This window comes from Micropterus salmoides, unplaced genomic scaffold (genome assembly GCF_014851395.1).
Source record: "Micropterus salmoides isolate LMB-PRFRI ecotype aquatic unplaced genomic scaffold, ASM1485139v1 Ms_hic_scaffold_15, whole genome shotgun sequence".
Classification (NCBI taxonomy): Eukaryota; Metazoa; Chordata; class Actinopteri; order Centrarchiformes; family Centrarchidae; genus Micropterus; species Micropterus salmoides.
Genome location: NW_024040596.1, coordinates 15,872,782 through 15,893,500, shown reverse-complemented (window position 1 = coordinate 15,893,500; position 20,719 = coordinate 15,872,782). Strand labels below are relative to the sequence as shown.

General features: G+C 41.5%; 1 protein-coding gene across 6 annotated transcripts in view; it reads right to left on the bottom strand.

Annotated features, from left to right (window-relative positions):
• Positions 1 to 20,719, bottom strand: part of LOC119904146 (multidrug resistance-associated protein 4-like) — a 59,153-nt gene that overhangs the window by 18,500 nt on the left and 19,934 nt on the right. For 5 of the 6 annotated variants that reach the window (XM_038720596.1, XM_038720595.1, XM_038720599.1 and 2 more), the window contains 7 exons: positions 18,843 to 18,922; positions 11,547 to 11,697; positions 7,817 to 7,936; positions 7,575 to 7,685; positions 7,365 to 7,465; positions 6,843 to 7,034; positions 1,706 to 1,861 (listed from right to left, as the gene is read on the bottom strand). In XM_038720596.1, coding sequence (XP_038576524.1) covers positions 1,706 to 1,861; positions 6,843 to 7,034; positions 7,365 to 7,465; positions 7,575 to 7,685; positions 7,817 to 7,936; positions 11,547 to 11,697; positions 18,843 to 18,922 — 911 coding nt within the window. Of the gene's footprint in view, positions 1 to 1,705; positions 1,862 to 6,842; positions 7,035 to 7,364; positions 7,466 to 7,574; positions 7,686 to 7,816; positions 7,937 to 11,546; positions 11,698 to 18,842; positions 18,923 to 20,719 lie in introns of those variants that run through there. The other variant, XR_005444656.1, reaches the window with a different exon arrangement.

The following is a 20,719-nucleotide window of genomic DNA, read 5'->3' as shown; positions in this document are numbered from 1 at the left end:
AGTGCTTTGAGAGCAACGCATGCACTCATGTGTGTCAGCACACAGATTTGTACAGTGTACACATACAGCACACACCCCTCAAATACAAAATCATGTCTCAACAAACCTTCATGTAGGTCAGAAAACTCAGGACTAACTGCTCAATTTTCATCCAGAAAAAAATAAAGCTTCCAGGACTTCATCCCTGCTACCTGTACCTTAGAAAATGTTCCACCTCTTTACTTCCAATGAGCTTTTCCTTCTGTCACCAAAATACCACCTTGTCATTAAGCCAGCTGAAGTCCCAATTCAAACTAGTTTTATGACACACTTTAATTGAGGATTCAATGTTAGGTCAAAAAACTGCTTTCAAGCACAGCTTTCCATAGACCGATTATGTGCTCCACCAATTCTAAGCCCTCTGTTTGCCACAAAATTCATTTTTTACTAAGTCATTCCTGAGAATTCAATAGAAACAGAAATGGATCCTTTTTTAATGCCATATGCTAATAAAAGCTTATCATAATCAAATCTGTGGGTGGCAAAATATGAAACTCCTCACTGGCAATGTATAGTATACATATCACACTCTCAAAATCCCACATGAAAAGGTGAGGCAACTAGCAATTTATATCAAGATTTTTTTCCATGTGAAAGGCTGACTGAATATCACTTTATCTCTGACATCTAGCAGAAAAATAAAAAGGCTTTCAGATGAATATGTGTAAATCCAAGAGACTCCTCGCTATACAAGTTTGTGAAACTAAGAGCATGATACAGAGAAACTCTACTCGTCTGAATGCTGGTAAGACTTCATGACTATGATGAAAATGCCATCCAGTATATGATACAAATGGGTGTGCAGTTAAAGTTCTGACTCCTAACCTGCCACTTTGTGCAAGTCTCCCCTCTAGGAGAGACAGAAAGAGTAAACAAAATCACATCAAACACACATCACATCCATCTCAAACTAGTTTGGACAAGGAAGTAAAACTTTATCTGAAGTAGTAGCACTGCCAGAAACCTATCAAATCCATAGAAAAGCATTAATGAAACTGTTTTTGGGCATCTTGGCTGCACCCTAGAAATGTTTGAGACTTGGGCAAAGTGATGGAGTACAAGGGGACTCTGGCTGTGAGGATGGGGGAGACTTCTTCTATAAGCAGCTTTCCCATGTTTGGGGGGTAGAGGGCTAATCCTCTGTCAGGGATGGGGAACTGCTCTCTTCACAGTACAGGCCGTGGGAGTCTTCTCCCCTCCCTCCACTCTGCTGACACTCACCCGCAGGCTGGCATTTTCTTAATGCCGTATCAGTTTCAACAAGCGGAAATAAAGTTAAACTGTCTCAAGGCATCCGTTTGTCTCACTTTCAGAAATCCCCTGGGAGATGACTGTAATTCTCCTCACTTGTTTTAGCTTTTTAAAAGCCAGGCGTATAAAAAAGGGCCAAAGCACGTACGTTTTCTTTACCAGTGTTCATCTGCCATTACTCAATCATAAGGAATCAAATAACCTCACAGACACTATCGAAAGCAAAAGTCCAGCAGTTTTAGAAAAGGACTGAGAGCAGAACATTAAAAGCAGCATAATATCAACTGAAAGTTGAATTGCTGTGTAAGTTCTAATATATCTGCTAATTTCATTCAAATTTTTCTATTAGTTACTGTATGCAGTTTCAAGTGCCAAGACACAACAGCTGAAAGTGAGGGTAATTTAAAAAGGGCACCTGTGGGATGATGGACATTTTCTGGCGCAGGGTGTGCAGACCAATCTCCGAAGTCAGAAAACCATCAATCATTATTCTTCCCTCAGGTTCTGCCAGCCGGAACAAGGCCGAGATCAGAGAGCTTTTACCAGCACCAGTACGTCCAACGATACCAACCTACAGTGGAGAGATGAGAACTATTTTAATACCTGTAAAATTCCAAAAAAAAAGAGTAAATGTTATCATGCTCCTTAATCATACTAGTATTTACTGTGTCATGTCACTGAGGGAACATGTCATATGGCTAAGGATAACAAATCACTATTTTTGACAGTATAGTTACATGACTTTGGCAGATATTGGAGAAAATGCCTGTTTATTTTAATGTTTTAAGATAAACATACTATTGTATCTTGATTGTATCATTAAATAAGCATATTCACATGGCATCAAGTGAACCCATCCTGATGCCATGTCACTTTATTTATGAACTGTATCATTTTGTGTTGGACCTTTTGCTTGTTTATGATTCAAGGCAGCTATTTTAAGTGTGCTATATTTCATAAAAGTGCTCAATTCATAGTCCAACAGTTTCACACATTGCATATGCCAATGTCTGTAGGTTGAATTTTTGGTAACCATATTACTCTAGTGCTATGATAACAGGTGAAGCCATTAAACAAGGCTCTATAAGCTCCACAGGCTTAACCACCCATCTTTTTGTATCTTTGTATTTCATGTACAGCACAAGCCACCCAATCAGGATGTAAGAGTACTAAAGCGGCGTTCGGCCCGACAGTAGCCCTGCATGAAAAAATGCAGCCCTGTCATTCATTCAAAAACGTTCTTATTTTTACATTCAAACATTTGCTAATTAGAACTAAAAACAAAATATAGCTGAGGTTGCTGGGAATGTCATTAGTTGGCCAGTGTCCCCCCAGTAAGACCTGTGCATAACTGAATCATGCCATGTAAAATTAAATTAAACACACAGACCTCATATTAAACACATAAGGCCCTTTTTAAACGATCTCATGGTCTGAAGTGCATGGAACATATGCGTTTTGCTAGTTAAACAGCACCTTATCTGGGCACAGAGCATGGCACAACAGGGGTTGTATTTAGTCTTAGTGTTTTGTAACACATCTATGATTTTTTGTAATATGAATTAAAGTGTCATCTCACAATCCTAGACAGTGTATTACCTCCAGTAGATGGCGGTCAGCATTTTCCCTGAAGCTATGCAATGTACTGTTCTGGACAGAGTCAGCAGCAAAAAGTATTTTAGCCACCTTAAAGAAGGCCTACCTGTTTTGCTTTTGCGCCCAGATTATGCAGATTATGCCTTGGCTCAAAGAGAGAGTTACTGTTAGAGTGCTGTTTCAGTACACCCAAGTGTTGGTGCCTCATTCAGACAAACCCCATTCTGTACATCTAATAATGTGTTAAGTTATTTTAAATCCTGGATCATTGAACTTGATCCTTTCTTTCCCTCCACCTAAACGGGCAAAGAGAAAAAATTGCATTGTTCCATCCTCTCTGTGGCATGTTATGAAGCACACACAGTGGTTCTTTTTTATGCAAGCAGTATTGTTGGTAAACCCCCGGCTAAACAAAAGGTGGCAATGTAATGTCAGCGTGTGGCACCAGCAGCCCAGTTCAGTGGAACAAGTACTGATTTGCCTGGTGGTTCCACTGTTGACACCATTTCCATTTGGTTCCAGACAATCAATTAATCTTGTATCGTGCCTAACTTTAGTGGATCATAACATATCGGGTATGAAATTGATGTGCAGATGCTCCAGTTCAAGATGAGGCCAACTTTTCTTTGTTATGCACCGCTACCGCCCGGTTAAGAGAAGTGAGAGGTCAGCAGTCAATGGCGGTATAAAACAGAGCAGTCACTAAAATACGTTTTCAAAAATTGTAAATAGCGGCAACCACAAAAGGACCTTGAGCATACAGTCATAGATGTGCACAGAAAATATTAGGCTGATGGGTCCAGTACTATGCGAGATTAGCTGCGGACAGATATACACACACACACACACACACACACACACACACAAACACATGATCCCCTCCAGGCTTACACCTGGTGGAGATAACAAACTGAGAGAGAACTGTCCACTGGGCTGTAACGGTTCCCACTAAAAGGGCCTCGAGAAACACATGCGATTATCACAGAAAGGACACACCACTGGACCACGCACCACTGGATGCCTTCACCTGGTCCTTGTAGGAAACATCTCAGAAGAGAAAACAATCTTTCCCCAAACCCCTTGTGTCAAGAGGATGTCACTGACACATTTACTGTAACAGTAGAATATGACAGACCTCTCTTCTGCAGAAGCTGCAGCAAAGAGTGCACAGACATGATTAAACTGCTGACAGAACCAGCACCCTCCTTGTAAAACAGAAATGTGGATGCATGCAATGAAAAGGCTACACCACTGTGCCAAAGAAATCCTAGACACACAAGCCTGTGGCTCTCATGATCCAGACATAGGCATCCCACTAGGGGTCGACCATTAATCGCCCTGGCCGATTATCGGCGCCGATATTCAGCATTTTTCCAATAATCTGCATCGGCCATTTTAAAAACAAATAGCCGATATAATTAATTAATAAAAAAATGCAGCCCTGCTGATGCAGCCGTTTCACTCCGTCTGTACTCACTACTCTGTGGGCTGGAGCAATGTCCCGCCCGGAGTACTAGCAGATTGGTTAAAGTCAACACTGTCAAATGAACACTGACTATTGTGCGGAAGTAGCCAATAGAACGAGCAAGCCACCACATTGCAGCCCCTCCCCTCCTCTCTCAGCAGAGCTCTACTACAGACACCAAGCGTAGCTAACGGAGCAGATCAGTGTTGATTAAATAAGTTGACCATAACTACACCTGTTACTAGGGTAACCAGATGTCCCGAAAAATCCGGGACAGTCCCGAATTACGAGCAGTTGTCCCGACTCCTGTCCGGTTTGTCCCGAAAATTAGACCTAACATGAGTTTTGATTATAGCCTAATTTAACATTAAATACTGATCATTGTGTAGTTTGCTTGCTCCAGCAGGGGTTGCAGGTTATCTCTACATTGTGTCAACGGTGTTTTTATAGCCACAATGTAACACTCGTCGCTCTCTTTTCCCCTTTTTGTTTTCTTGTGGTTAGTACTACGTACTTTAAAATTTAGCAGCTCCTTGTAAACTCAGCTGCTTGTTGAGATAAACCAGCTCCTTTCTACCAGCAGCAGCAAAGAGAGGAGGAGGACTGATACTGATGTCTGCGCTCTTTTTTCTAAAGTTCACTCAGTATTTTGATGTCAGGAATAGGCCTATAGTTTATTTTACGTTTTTTATTTTTCCATTTTGTGTTGGAGTTTGTGTTATTCAAAATTTTGACACCAAGATTAAAAGCATATGTATATCGGTTCCAGATATCGGTCATCGGTCTAATTGGTATCGAGATCGGCCCGAAAAAAACATATCGATCGATCCAGGCTCACTGTCTAAACCAGTACTTGTATTAAGTCTTTTAATGCTTGTTTTTAACCACTTTACTCTCCCTAATCTGATACCCATGCTTGAGGAGGAAGGGGCTTCCTATCATACCATGAACTCCAACTGGGCTTGCATTGGGTCCTCTCATGTCACAGGGGACATGACACATGGACCCCAGGAAAAGCTACCTGATCTACCTAGCCACAACTCCAACTCTGGTTACTCAACACAAAATGAGGAGTGGTCAAGAGACTGTTCATTTGTGAGAGAAAAAAAGTTGCTCATGTGGGAGCAAGGGCAGGCAGTAAGAGTATGATCCTTGCCCACCACATACTGGTTAATACTGACAGTGGATCTTGGGACATACCAAGCAAAGAATTTTGCTCTTTCATCATAAGGATGTTAAGATTGCTGTAAAGATATTTGCAGACTTTTGAGGAGATTGCTAGAAAAAGCCATCTGCCTTTTACAAGTCTTCATCCCTGAACGATATTGGTCCTTTAAGCACCTTCCAAAATGATCTATGTGGGAATCAAAAAAACGCCCACACACACACACACACACACACACACACACACACATGCTGCCAGCTGCTTTTACTTTTCATTGCATGCTTTAACAAAATATCAGTGCAACCTGCAAAGCGTGCTCTGTCTAATCGGGCCCTTACACCACACTACTTCCCGATGTAAATGAAGGTTATTTTAATTTGAGCAAAAAACCAATAATGGTTGATTTTCTCAAAATAACTGTCTCATAATGCACTAGGAAGTGGTCAGCGTGGATCAGTCACACTTTCTTTAGCTTTTACTAATCAAACTATAAGGAAAAAGCTTATCACATTACCTTTCCTATCTTATTTCAGAAAAAACACAATGATGTCAAAATTTATCTAAGAAACCATATTGTGCAGTTACAGTTTAACTATAGCATAAGGAAAGGTAAAAGTGAGGAGTGCATTATCATTGATCTTGGAGATAAGTAACATGCCATTACAATGGAAGGTAAACTGTGGTGTTGTAGTGAGTGGTGTGTTTTGATATGACTATGTGCAGTAGTGAGGGCCAGGGTGAATGGATCTTGTTCTGCAAGTGGTGGGTGCAGGTTTCCTTGTGAAAGGGTGTCAGGGAAACTGTCGGGATGCACAAAGCCTTTCACCCCCATGGCATGTGGCAAGGATCCCTCCCATGGGCTGTCAGATTCAGGGCGTCTACACTTATCAACCCATCCATTGTGAAATCAGCCGCCCTGGCCAACCATAGCCATGCAAAATACACCTTCTGCATTAAACACAATTTCAATCATCCTCAACCATCTCACTCTGTTTTCCTCCCTTTCTTCCCTCGCCCCTCTCCCTCGGCCTCTCCCTCTCTTTATAGTGAATAAACAGTTGTCACCGTCAGGTAGCTCAAAATGCAAATTGGGCACAAATGGATCCACTTGAACAGTCTTAATTACATGGTATGTATTCCATGAATCACAAATGGTATAGTGCTGAAGATTCAGCAGCACAATATGGTGTCCCTTCAATAATTGATTTGAGAATAATGCCACATAAAAAAGAATCACATCACACCTTCTACACTAGCTGCATATTAACCTATGTCATGGGCTGTGCACACCAGTGAACATGCACAGGTGGGAATAAAGACAAGAACCTTTTCTCTGGATTTGAAGACAACAGTCAGGTTCTTTAGGACCAAACGCTCACTGGCACTGTAAGAGAAGTTGACTCTGTCAAAGGTGATGGAGCCTGTCTTGGGCCAATCATGCGGAGGCTGTTTGTCCGTCTCCCACAGTGCTTCACTCTCCAGCTCTGCATACTCAACCACTCTCTCCACTGATGTCATCTACAAAAGACAAGGCAATTTTTCCATGGACCATGTAGATGTGTACAATACTAATGTGAAGACAGATTTCGGATTTAAGAATGTTGCTATTTTTTCACTTGAAAAACAATTGAAAATGGCAGCACTACAGCTTCAGTAAAAAGTTAATTGAACACACATTAACAAGTGGATTAATGAATTTACTACTTTTATTTTATATTTTCTTTTACAATGTATGCACTTCCAGTCCTACAATACTCATTGAAATTGACTAAAATTTCAGAGAATAAATCATGATAGTGCTTAGTGATGTCCAATCACAATAAAGTGTTCAAATGTAAATGTTCTCACCATGTTCTCGATCTCGGCACTCTGTCTGACGCCCCACTGGAACATGCCTGTAAGTGTCACAGCATAAGATAGCGCCAGACCCACTGCACCTGGCTCAAGTCCTGTAAATACATACAGTCACACATTCATGAGTTTACCATCATGGTTTCACGAATGATGTCTCACATGTCAATAACGCGTCTCATGTTTAACCCAAAGGCCATACAGTACCATCCCTGAGGTAAAGGCAGCCAAAAGCAGTAATGGTGACAAAAACCGAGCAAATTCCATCAAGACGCACCGCAAACCAGCGAGAAGTGGTCAGGAATAAGAACCAGGCCGCTGTTAACAAACACACAGATTAAATAATACATCTTATTGCTGATAATACATTTTTTAACAACATTAGTCTGGATGGCTTTGGATGGGTATGATGGTTCATATCCTTAAGTGAAATTTATTTTTATTCTCACCTGAATGAAGGTCTTGATATTCATCAAACATTTGCTGAAACCTCTGCTGAACCTTGAAGGCACGGATGGTGCTCAGGCCTTGAAGCGAGGAAGAAAGGTGGGAGAATACGGGACTCCGAGCTAAAAGAAATATAAAACATATTTTTTAGCATTTGAACAAACATGCATCTGTAAAATCAGCCATCCATGCATTTAACACTCCAATGACATTTTTCAACCCAAATGCATTCCTTACTCTTATACTGAGGACAGTTTTGAAGACTTTTAACCATATTTTTAATGTGAACATAGTTTCAGAATATAAGAAACCACAAGGAACTTTCATTTTGTGTTGAATTTGGCAGTCCCTGTGGACAAAAGCAGTAGTGTTTCCACCGGCTTGTAAAGATCTTGATCTGAGTGTGCATTTGTTTTGGAAGCGAGTGAAAGAAAGATTACATTTACATTTATACATTTAGCTAACACTTTTGTCTAAAGCGACTTACAATTATGCATAAAAATGCACTATGCATAAAAATTACTGGTTTTAGTAGATCTTAGTGCTGCATTTCATATCATTGACCATCATATCCTAATACAGAGACTGGAACATTTCATTGGCATTAAAGGAACCGCTCTAAGCTGGTTTAGGTCTGTTGTACATGTTAACGATGAGTCCTCCATGCACGCCAAAGTTAGTCATGGAGTTCCTCAAGGATCTGTGCTCGGACCAAGCCTCTTCACTTTATATATGCTTCCTTTAGGCAATATTATCAGGAAACACTCCATAAACTTTCATTGTTATGCAGATGATACTCAGTTATATCTATCGATCAAGCCAGATGAAACTCATCAGTTAGCTAAACTTCAAATGTGCCTTCAGGATGTTAAAACCTGGATGACCTGTAATTTTCTAATGTTAAATTCTTGTTGTTCTAGGGCCCAAGTACCGCGATGATGCATTATCTAAAGATATACTGTAGTTTCTCTGGATGGCATCGCCCTGGCCTTCAGCACCACTGTGAGGAATCTTGGAGTTATCTTTGATCAGGACATGTCCTTTAAGTCTCACATTAAGCAAATTTGAAGGACCGCCTTTTTTCACCTACATAATATTGCAAAAATCAGGAATATCCTGTCTAAAAATGATGCAGAAAAACTAGTCCATACAGGCTGGATTACTCCAATTCCTTATTATCAGGCTGCTCGACAAAAGTCCATTAAGACTCTCAGCTGATCCAGAATGCTGCAGTACGTGTTCTGACAGGAACCAGGAAAAGAGATCACATTTCTCCTGTCTTAGCTTCTCTGCATTGGCTTCCAGTAAAATCCAGAATAGAATTTAAAATCATTCTTCTCACCTACAAATCTCTGAATGGTCAGGCACCATCTTATCTTAAAGAGCTCATAGTACCTTACAGCAGGGTTACTTGTGGTTCCTAGAGTCTCCAAAAGCAGACTAGGAGCCAGAGCGTTCAGCTATCAAGCTCCTCTCCTGTAGAACCAGGTTCCAGTTTGGGTTCAGGAGGCAGACACTATCTCTACATTTAAAAGTAGGTTTAAGACTTTCCTCTTTGATAAAGCTTATAGTTAGGGCTGGCTCAGGTGAGTCCTGAACCATCCCTTAGTTATGCTGCTATAGGCCTAGACTGCCGGGGAATTTCCCATGATGCACTGAGCTCCTCTCTCCTCTTTCTCTCCCTATGTATGCAACCTCATCCCATTAACACGTTACTAACTCGACTTCTTCCCTTTCCCGTAGTCTTGTGCTTTCTCGTCCCTCTCCTCTCTCCTCCTATCACTTTCTGCAGGTGTTTCTGGCTCTGGAGCTGTGGAGTCTAGATCTGTGGTTGCGAGTCACCTCCTACCTTCATGTTCCTGCTCGACACCCTCTGTACCAATTATTGTTACTAGTCCTATTGTTATTATAATGATTAACATTACGATTATTATCAAACACTACTGTAAATATCTGTACCATTTTTCAATCAGGCTATAGCAACATTACCTTTACTGTCCGGACTGTCCTGACCTCTGTGTGTATATTGTGTAGGCTGCCTCCCTCCCCTCTCTCTCTCTCTCTCTCCTTCCATCCCCATCCCTCTTTCTCTCTGTTCCTCTCTTGCCCCCCCCCCTCTCTCACCCCCAACCGGTCAAGGCAGATGGCCGCCCACTCTGAACCATGGTTTCTGTCTCTTAAAAGGAAGTTTTTCCTTGCCTCTGTCGCCTAATGCTTGCTCTTGGTGGGAACTGTAGGGTTTCTGTAAATATCATCACAGAGTACGGTCTAGACCTACTCTTTTATGACAAGCGCTCAGAGATAACTGTTGTTGTGATTTGCAACTATATAAATAAAATTTAAGTGAACAACTGCTATACATGTCAGAGGTCGCACGCCTCTGGAGCAACTAGTGTCTTGCTCAGAGACACAACGGTAGATGGGTCACAGTGGGGAATTGAACCCGGGTCTCTCACACCAAAGGCATGTGTCTTATCCATTTTTTTAAAACACAGCTGTTTGCATGATGCATAGCAATGAGGTCATGTCATCTATTTGTGGTTATGTTAGATTAACAACTGTAATATGATGATGGTGAAACAAATAAAACGCTTTTTTAGTACTGTTTATACTCCTAGGTTATATGTAAGCCTACAACTTACAGATTTGGTTGCTCATTAATAGTAATTTTTTTTGACAAAGCTCAAGTTATTAACAATCCCTACTAATGTTCTGTCTTCATAATGATGAGCCAACAGCAAGATATAGCTCATTAGCGAGGCTAAAAATGTTACATTATAATCCAGTTGTATTATAATAATGTCCACTGTGACCTATACCTCCATGGACTGTACACAGCCAAATTAAATAGTCATATTACATACCTGTGTAAAAGGAAGAGAGAGAATTCAGGGATGGTTTTGAATCCTTTCAAATTCTCTCCATCTGTTGAATGACCAACGGTGACTCGTGTTTTTGCCCTTGCTCTATCACTGTCCCTCTTTTGGCTTTTTTTTCTGTCTTCTGTCAATTCTCTTTGCTGATCCTGCTGCAGTATCAGCCATAACCACAAAGTATAACATCCAAATTTCTTGAAAGAGGAAGAAAGGAAGAAGAAAATTGTCCTCCTGCTTCCTGCTAACGTAAAGCTCCAAACAGCCAGTCTTCCATCCGATGGTTTTCGTTTTCTTATGTAGGTGTGACTGTAGGTTTTCTACTCAATATATGTACTTACAGACAATGTAGCCAAAGAAAAAGTGATTTAGTAATCAATAGTGTCATTTGTATGTAGACTGCATCATACAGAGATTTAATATGTACCTGGCGCAAAACAGTTTGATTTAGGGAAAGGTTGCAAATGAGTGGTCTTTTGTTTCTGTTTGTTAGGCTTACAAAACCAAAGGCAAAACCTAAATGTTTCCTCTGAGCTTTTTAATAGAACTTTTGTTCTTTAAGATGATGGAACCTGTTGGCCAATGTGCATTTAGTCTTTCAGTCCAGAATAAAATAGATGAACTAAAGCCTGCAATGGCCTAGTCATGCCCACTTGGCATTTTTCCCTTTGTATGTGATGTCATGAACTCCCGTCTCTTGAGGAAACTGCGTGTGGCCGAGCCATAGGCCAACGCCACCTTTAGCCTTTATGCTAATGACCATGGCTTTCTTCAATGGTCTATTAGCATTCCTGTGGTCTGCTTTTGTCTCTTACCACAAATGGACATGCCCAACCCACCAAAGCCCAAAAAAATTTACTGGTAGACTCTAGGCGCTTGATGTCCCTGGAGGTCTGCAGGAAGTAGCATCGCAGACACAGGAAGACAGCAACAAGGGGAACAACGGGAATAAGGATCCAGGGTATGATGATGGCAGCTACTGCAATCACTCCAGTGACTTGAAGAAATACCTGGGATAGGAAGAGAAATGTGAGCAGAATTTAACCAAATAGCAACACAGTCAAAAGCTCCACTGCTACCGTGTGGGCTACCACTGGGGCAGCGAGGCCTATTTCTTAAGGCCAAACAAGAGAAACTCTTTCAGTCGTATTTGTGTGAGACCATCACGGACATACAGAAAGGTAACAGCAGGTTATGGGACTGAGGTTATGTGACTCACAGCGTGAAAGGAAAACGATCACAGCGCTAATTCTCACTTAGTAGCAGGTGAGAATTTACCACTTGGCCACTGCCGCTCATATCCCTGGCTCTCTAGGGCTTTCCCTTCAACACTTCTGGCCTGTATGCCTGCCTGGCAGAGCAGCCAGCCAACAGCCATGGCCACAGTGACTGGCAGAGGGCTCTGGGAACCACACTGTGGGTGTCTGATACATCACACTCAAACCACACAGCCCTCAACAACACAGTGACTCATCAGCCGTCCTAATGCCTCTGTGACACATCTAGACCAGGATACCAGAGCTGCCTAAACAGGATTGGAGGCAATGAGTCTGACAACGCCAAAGCACCCACACCTGCACTGGGTGTAGAAAATGAAGTAAGCATCTGATAAAGTATTATTGTGATTATTAATATTAAAGTTAAAATGCTTTTACCATAGCCCATCTGTGGTGGTTATTATCAAGTACTCTAGTACTGTACTCAGCCACCAACCAAATTCTAGAGAAATTATTTCCATTTTATACTTCTACCTAACTACATTTCAGCAGCAAACTTTGCACTTTTTACTTTGTAGATTAAGATGTTAATTTACAACATATATGATTCACCTATAACATGTGATGATTTTTTATAGACTAAACTGCCAAACAGTATATTAAGTATTAGCTCCACCTTAACCAGCTACAACATTAAAATGCTGCTGTGTGTTGTGTTATGCATAGTAGTTTGTGACAGTAATCCAATAATATTTTATATATAATAACTGAAAAGGAGCTATCCTGCATTAAAAATAAACACTTTTATTTTGAACATTTATTGTACATAACATTTCTTGACTTCAACAAAATTTTAAATGCCAGAAGGACTTAAACGTATAACAGTGTAAATGTATGCTTTTATTAATTAATTCAAGAATTGTACTTATCATTTTAGTTGTGTGTACATTACTTACGTATTTCCATTTCATACTACTTTATACGACAATTCAGGGAAATTCTGTATATTTTAATCCGCTACATTTATTTGACAGCTCTAGTTGCTAGTTATTTTTCAGATAAAGTAAAAGACAATATAATGCTAAATATTAAAGCAATGGTTCCTAACCTTTTTGGTTTGTGGCCCCTTACCAAAAAGCAGTTGGAGTTCCTTGTCATGTTTCACATCTCTGAGTTGTTAGTGCTTCCAGATCTCTCTCTATATATCGCTTAACTACACTGGCTCCCAGTATGTTTTAGAATTGACTTTAAAATTTTATTGATCACTTTTAAAGCTCTTCATGGCCTCTCGCCTTGTTATATTTCTGACCTTTTAGTCCCATATGCACCAGCACATACCTTGAGATCCTCGGGCAGAGGTCTGTTGTCTGTTCCAAAGTCTCGACTGAAAACTAAAGGGGACAGAGCGTTTGCTGTCAGGGCCCCGAGGCTCTGGAACAGCCTGCTCGAGGAAATCAGGTCGGCTGAGTCAGTGAACTCTTTTAAGTCCCTTCTTAAAACATACTTTTATAGGAGAGCCTTTCCCGATCTTATTTGACTTTATTTTATCCCTTTTATTTTATTCTATTTTACTTATTTCATATTTATCTTAAACGTGTATTTTAGTCTTTTCAATGTTTTCTTGCTTTTATCTTGTATTGTTTTTGTATTTTGTCTTTTGGGTATTATTGTCTTTACACTTGTTAAAGCACTTTGTAACTTGTTTTTGAAAAGTGCTCTACAAATAAAGATTATTATTATATTATAATCTCTCTCTCTCTCTCTCTAGATAGACAGACAGACAGACAGACATATTATATAGATAATTTTACTTTTGATACTTGATACCAAGTACATTTTGCTGATAATAATTTTATACTTTTACTCCAGTAGGATTTTGAATGGTGCACTGCGTTTACTGTGTGATATTGATACTTTTAGTTTAGTAAATGATGTAAATACTTTTTCCACCACTGAATATGAGAGAGACCATTTCTTCTTAACTGAAAGGTATACTGTGTTACATATTTCATATTCGATTGATAGCTGATAAAACTGAAACCTCCTACCCTGAAATTAGACACATCCCAAGAGATGAATCCTAAGACGTGGAGATTAGGATCGTACTGTTACCTTCAGTGGTCTCAGACTAGCCCAGAGAGATGAAAATTTAATTTAGCACCTTAATTACGGATGTTATCTGGCACTTAAGCACACATTTAAGCATGATCACTTTCAGTGTAGTTTTATGATGAAAAGCTACTCAATTCCATTTGCAGTTCAGATAAGAGGGTATTACTAGTCTAACCATTTGCTGTAGTGGAGCCTACACAATCAAACAGTGAGAGGAAGCTACTGAGCACAACTGATCCCAAGAATTTCACAGTACATAAGTTTCAATCTTAGCCTTGATGGAAGGCTACCAGACTGCAAAGTGAGATGGTGGCACATGAGCCATTACTGCATGTTATCCAGCCTTCCCTAGAGGGGATCAAATATTAACTGAACAAATGTCTTATCATACATACTGTTTTTCTTTCACTCTCCACCTGCTGATTGGCGACACAGTGACACCGCTCATTCAGGTTTGCAGATTGGTTAATTTAAATTATAATTGGGCCAATTTCAGGCAGGGGCCACGACGGTCCGAGACGGGCTTATCTGTCAGTGGGGTCAACTGAGGGGATGGAGGAGGAGGAACAGGAACTATTAGATAGGAGTCTTGCCTCCTCCTGCTCCCCAAGGTCCGCTGTCGCCAATGCCCCGTTTGATGTGATCCATTTTCCTGGTCTGGAGCTTATCATGTCCGCATCAGGAACACCGTGGCCCCCACCCACACTAACACAGATGACTCAGATACGTGATCCCACAAGCATACACCTCACCCCCCCAGACCACATCCATATCTCCTATGAAACCACACAGGAACAGAAACCTCCCAAAGCCACATCCCGCTGCACATAAAAGTGGATAAAAGGATGAAAGGTTTTGTATACAAACAGTTTAAATAAAGAATTACCGCTAATTGCTCTTTAGCAAGAAAAGAAAGCTACCGCACGCATGTGATTCAGTCATTCAAGCAAACTGGGGGCACTGCTGTGTCCAAAGACCATTGAGATCTCTGCTGACCCTAATTGCTTTATTTTCTCAATGATTCCATCAGCTCTTTGATGTCCAAATAAATGTAGAAAATTGAAGTTAATTGCTATATTTGTGTTCAGCAATGATAGCGACTGTTGTTCCGCAGCAGAAAATAAACACTTGCCTTTAATTAAACATCCCTGCGGACACAATGAATCAGTACGCTTTTTAATACAACCCCTTTTTCATCCTCCCTTTATTTACTGACAGTGCGCAATATTTGCCAGTGGGAAAAAAAGTGCAAACAAAACAGGAAATGAGGGGAAAGCATGGCAAAGAAAATTCCTCAAAAGAAGCCCTCTGTCATCGCTGGAATTTTGTTTTACTCCACACTTTTCCGTGACAGTGTGGCACAATAAGTTGCAAGGGTCAGTGGTACTGAAACAAAACAGGGCTGTTCCACTTGGGCTCTGGAACAATAGCAGTGACCCAATCCATTCTACTCTGCCTTTGGGCTTTATTTTAGCATTAAATGCCCAGATGCTGTGGCTTTTCTTTGGGAGAAATGACTGTGGACACCTCCTTCACATTTTCCCTTTCTGGGCCATTTTCACTTCATAAAGCTGCAGTCAATGTGTTTTGTGTGAGGTGAGGAGGGTCTGACACATACTGTGGTGGTCTCAGTCGCTGTCTACATTGGTGGCTCAAGTAGTCCTAGGATTAGGCTTTTGTGTGCTGTGAAAAGGTAAAAGAAGTCACTTATTTGGGCTCAGTCAAGCTGCTGATTTCCAACCCCATTTTGGAAATAAGAGAAAGGCTCTGAAATGCGTTCTCTCTCTCTTTCTCTCTCTCTCTCTACTATAAATCACTTGTGTCCAGCAAATTAATTCATTCAGTCATTGCTCCTTTCTTTTCCTCTTGAAAAACATTTTCAAATGTGTAAGAAAACAGCAATTCACAAATACAAAAGTCACTCACAGAAGGTACAGAATTTATTATCTGCGTCATATTGACATGAGGGGAGAATCTGGATTAGATTGGGACTTTGTTATGTAAGTTCCCAGGCTAAAAGAACCGCTGGCTCTGGTCTGTATGTCTGAGTCAGAGCAGCTGAGGTGCTGGACCGCAGCATCATGGGAGACCACACAAACACACACTGGAAGCTTTTGCTGGCCGATGCTCGCCATCAAATGACCATGTGTGGTATTGCTGAGTGGCCAGTTAAGCACACCCATAAGCACACACAATGTTGTTTTCTTGTGTTTTGGTTTATTTTTACATTCATTTGACAAATATGTAATTAAAAACAAGTTGTATAGCCGATCACCTTTCTGTCACTTGTATTTTCACACCTTGTGTAAGAAGACAATGGCACGCTCATAAAACAATGCTCACGAGGAATTTATGGTACAGCCTATATATTTCCACGCAGGATCCTGTGTTTCTCAGGATAACCTGTGTAACGCCTGGAGCCACTGCATTCTTCACTTCTTCTATCACCAGTGAGGTGAAGAAGCAGAGAAAGCCAGTGAAATCCCATCCTACAGCATTCACAGTTACGTCAGCAGTTCTCATATCCCACAAAGCCACTGAAAAGGCCTGACACACAATGTGCCACAATATACAGACTCACACAACGAACCACCCGCCAGTGTTTTTAGACAATAGCCATCTTTACTCTGTGTTTGCGTGTGTCTTCTGTGCTTGGTTTCTGTCTGCACACTGCACACATGCAGTTTTTTCATACACGCTCTCAAACTATTTTCTTTCTCTCTCTTTCTCCAGATGACTGTAGGGTTTACTGCTCTAATGTATGAGCCACTGTTTATATGCCATTAACATTGGTGAGACCAGGCTAAGTCACACTTAAATGAAAGTAATTGTCAGCTGGTGTCCTAGCGTGCACATGCTGACAAACTGAATTTGCATGGATGGTGAAGAAGACCTGTGAATCTAACTATGGACCCCACAGTTAGTGGTGTGACTTGGTCAACAGCCTTCACACGAAATCCTCCAATGAAAGACCCCTGTACTCACCCCTTATTATCTTGCCCTCCCTCCTCCTCTGCCCCTTCTGAGAAAATAGAGGCAACTCCGGATTTAAAGGTCAAGTCTACACAAAAGCCGACAGTCCCCAAAGCCTGAGGTGTTTTTAATTGACATTTCTGTCTTTGTCCCCTGACCATAAAGAGCAGAGAGAAAAGCCTATTTCCCAATACACTAAATTACTACTAAATGAGACCTGTGAAAAAATAGGGCTCTGGGGTCTAACCAGGTTCCCCCAGTTTGAGGGAATCCCCTTGTTAGGCGGGTATAGGGGCAGTGCTGAGGGGCTGTGAAGTGCTTACTCCACCATAAAGGGGGAGGCTCTGGTGCAAATCCCCGCACAGAAGCAGCCTCTCCCCATAGAGAGAGATAAACCAGTTAGGGCATTGTTTATGAAGTTTCACTTTATTCCCCCCTGACAGCCATTTAAACAATGACTATGGGGAAATGTCCCTCTGCGAATGAGCAACAATAGTCAGGATCAGCAGCTTTTCTGGGCCGCTAATACTTTGATAAAAAGAGTGAAAATCTTCCTTCCTGAAAGCATTAAAGACTGCCCCATGAAAGACACCTGCAAACAAGAGCAGCAAAGCTGCACAAACCAGTGTTTTGTTCATAGGTTGCCACCTTTGTCTACTATCACAATCACTTCCCACTATCTGCTGCAACAGAAGACTGGCAGAAACAATGTGGACATGATATATCCAGTCTTATTTTGACAGTTTACTCTTCAGTTATTAAATGCTATTTTTCACTGCAATAGAGAAACATCGTTTAAATAGTAGTGTGTCTTGTATTTCATTATAACACATGTAATAACTAATATGGGTTATTGGACGAAAAGTCATACATGAAGTACAGTGAGTTCTAGTCTACTTTCACATTTCAGTTGGACCTATGGGCCTTCTGCAAAGTTATTATTTTACTCCAGCCATTATTCACCTTATTATAAAAATGAGGGAAACTAAAGCAGACAAAAAGCTTTTGTGCGTATGATCTTTTGTGCTTTCAGCATTTAAGATGGCTTTTGTCTACTGTGAGATGGGTATCTGCCACAAACATCACTCAGGCATTGTGGAGGGGGGATTCGTTTTCAGTGCGCCTTTGTTCTATTCTTTGGCCCTAACCAAAGAGCCACGCCTGCTCCTCTACCTCGAATTGTGCAGCGAACATTCCCTTCTTTGTGGCGCTAGGTGCATGAGCTGGCTCATCTCCGCAGGCTTTCGTGGGAGATGGCTGTCGCGGTGGCAAGGTGGCATTTGGTAACCCAACCTGGTTATGCACTAGGGTGGCCCTTGGCTACCAGGCCTATAAGACTGTAGAGCATTAGGTGAATTGCGCTGAGAGGGGCAAGTCCTACTCTGGATCTGTTCCAACTGACCTGTCCCCTTCCCCCTCTACCACACTTCCAGCTCTACTCCTGCAAACACATCCTACGCCTGCTGCTCACACTTCTTCTCTTTGCCACTCAACACATCATCCTTGTCACCCCCTCCCTCACTTCCCCACTGTTTTCCTCCACATCGGACCCATCATCCTGTGGCCTTTATTTCCTCTCTGGTACCTTTCTCTCTCTCCCAATCAGTGGCTTAGTCTCCATACACATTCTCTGAAGATGCCGCTTCTGTTGTGTCACACTGAGGGAGCCACGCCCTCAGCCTATGTGCACACTTTTATTAAATCTGTGCAGGCGCTGGGCTGCGCTGGCGGGTAATCCTACAGTAATTGTTTCCAGATTAGGGGACCCGGACCACAAAGCAGGTTTAGCCAGGCATGAAATGGCCTTCCCATGCTGCAGCGCCAGCGACCAAACCTGCCGAGGTGAGACTCACCTGGATAAAGTCCACAAACGTCCATGGGAGCAGAGAGTCCAGGTAACCGATGTCCTTTGAAAACCTGTTGAGGATTCTTCCTGGGAAACAACACAACACAAAAGAAAAAAAGATTAAATGACATTAGAGTAGATAGAATCACACAATTGACAGCAGAATTTCATTTTACTGGTTATAAAGATGTTACGTGTATAAAGTGGGCAATCAGAATATATATAGTAGGTAGGTGAAAAAATGTGATGTGTAATTATATACTGTGAGAGAACACCTGGAGTATATATCATGTCATGTAATTTGCAGATCTAACCTAAAATAGTCCTATATGACATCTGGAAGAACAAATCCAAGTAAAATGCTTCCATAAAAAAAAAAAACATTTGTTTGTTTCAGTACCCTTTAGTCTCACTAGACTATTGAGCAACTGTTACCAAAGTCCCCTCCAATTTAATAGGAAAGAGCTTATACATTGAGTTTGTATCTGATGAAAAACACAGGCGTATCTAGATTAAACAATGAATCATTATTTGTCTAGCATTTCATAAAGACTGCCCTGCTCTTGGCTGAATACGTGAGGGAACCTTTTGTTTAGAAACAAAAGGGCAACAGAAGCTGCGTACCTGCCTTTATGTTCTGACTGGCAGTGTCAGTGACGTTAATTGAGTTGCCTCCAATCTGCTCAGGTGTTCATTATTTTGGCTGGTGCTCTGCAGGTGGTGTGGCAGCCGTTTATTGTGACTCTTTTAGTAACTTTGCTCCACTATTTTGATCCCACAGCACATAAGATTATACTCCAGCTGCTTTCACACACTGTTTACTGCAGGGTCAGTGATAGTAAATCCCCAAACTACACTACCTGAAGGCAAGCAAGACAGAAAGGCTTTCTCTATCTCTGTCCCTGAAGGAAGCCCTTAGACTCAGAGGCAAACAAAAAGTACCAGAGCAGTGCCAGTACTACTAGGACTGGGCTCAAGTTAAAAGACACGACAAAGCTGAGGATCTGTTGTGTGTTAGTCTTGTGTAGTGTATTTTTCCCTGTCAAAGCTCCTTCAAAATAGTTTCATTATGTTTCATACTGTACTTCAGCAATCCATTGTCTACTCTCAGGGTGACACATCACTAAGCAAACAATATCTGTCTAAGGAGAATGTAAATAAAGCAGCACTCACATATTTAGGGTACAACCTCTGATAAAGTGAAACTAACTGTGCAAGCATGCAGGTGAGTATATCTAGGCTCACAGAATAGGCCATGAAGACAGGGTGGGACTTGGTACGGGACCGAGAAAGGGAACGGATGAGCGGCACATTGGCAGAATGTGGAGGCATGGTAGAGCCGTGGCACCACTGACCTAAAAGTTGCCTCCCAGCCTCCCAGTCAGTCCTACGGAGGTGGGCCCTGTAATCACCTCTCTCCACGGCCGTAAGCAGCTTACAGCTTTATCCAAAATGCCGCTCCCGCCTAAAAACATGCATGCAGACGAGGCCGGGCTCCCCATAACAGCCATTGCATAAACCCAGCCAGAGCATTATTCCCCGCAACAACCCAGCAATGCTCCAAATCAGTACTGATTCAAAGTCAAGTGGCGTAAGCATGTTGTACACTTGGAGGCAGACTAATCTTATTCACAGTGTGAGTGCCCCTTTAGCATACAGACATCCCGAGGGGAGGGTTCAAGCAAGGGGGTAGAGCTGCTACTATACTACTGTAGAATATTGCTGCTTTAGTCTGGGAATGGGGGGAGTACTTGTCAAACTGTGTTTGTGGACGATCCAATACTATTTTATGTAATTTTACTGTCTAAGCCATAGATGACCTAAATTCATGCATATCTGACAAACAATGCCAATAAGAAAAGGATAGGTTTCTCTGGGTTACAT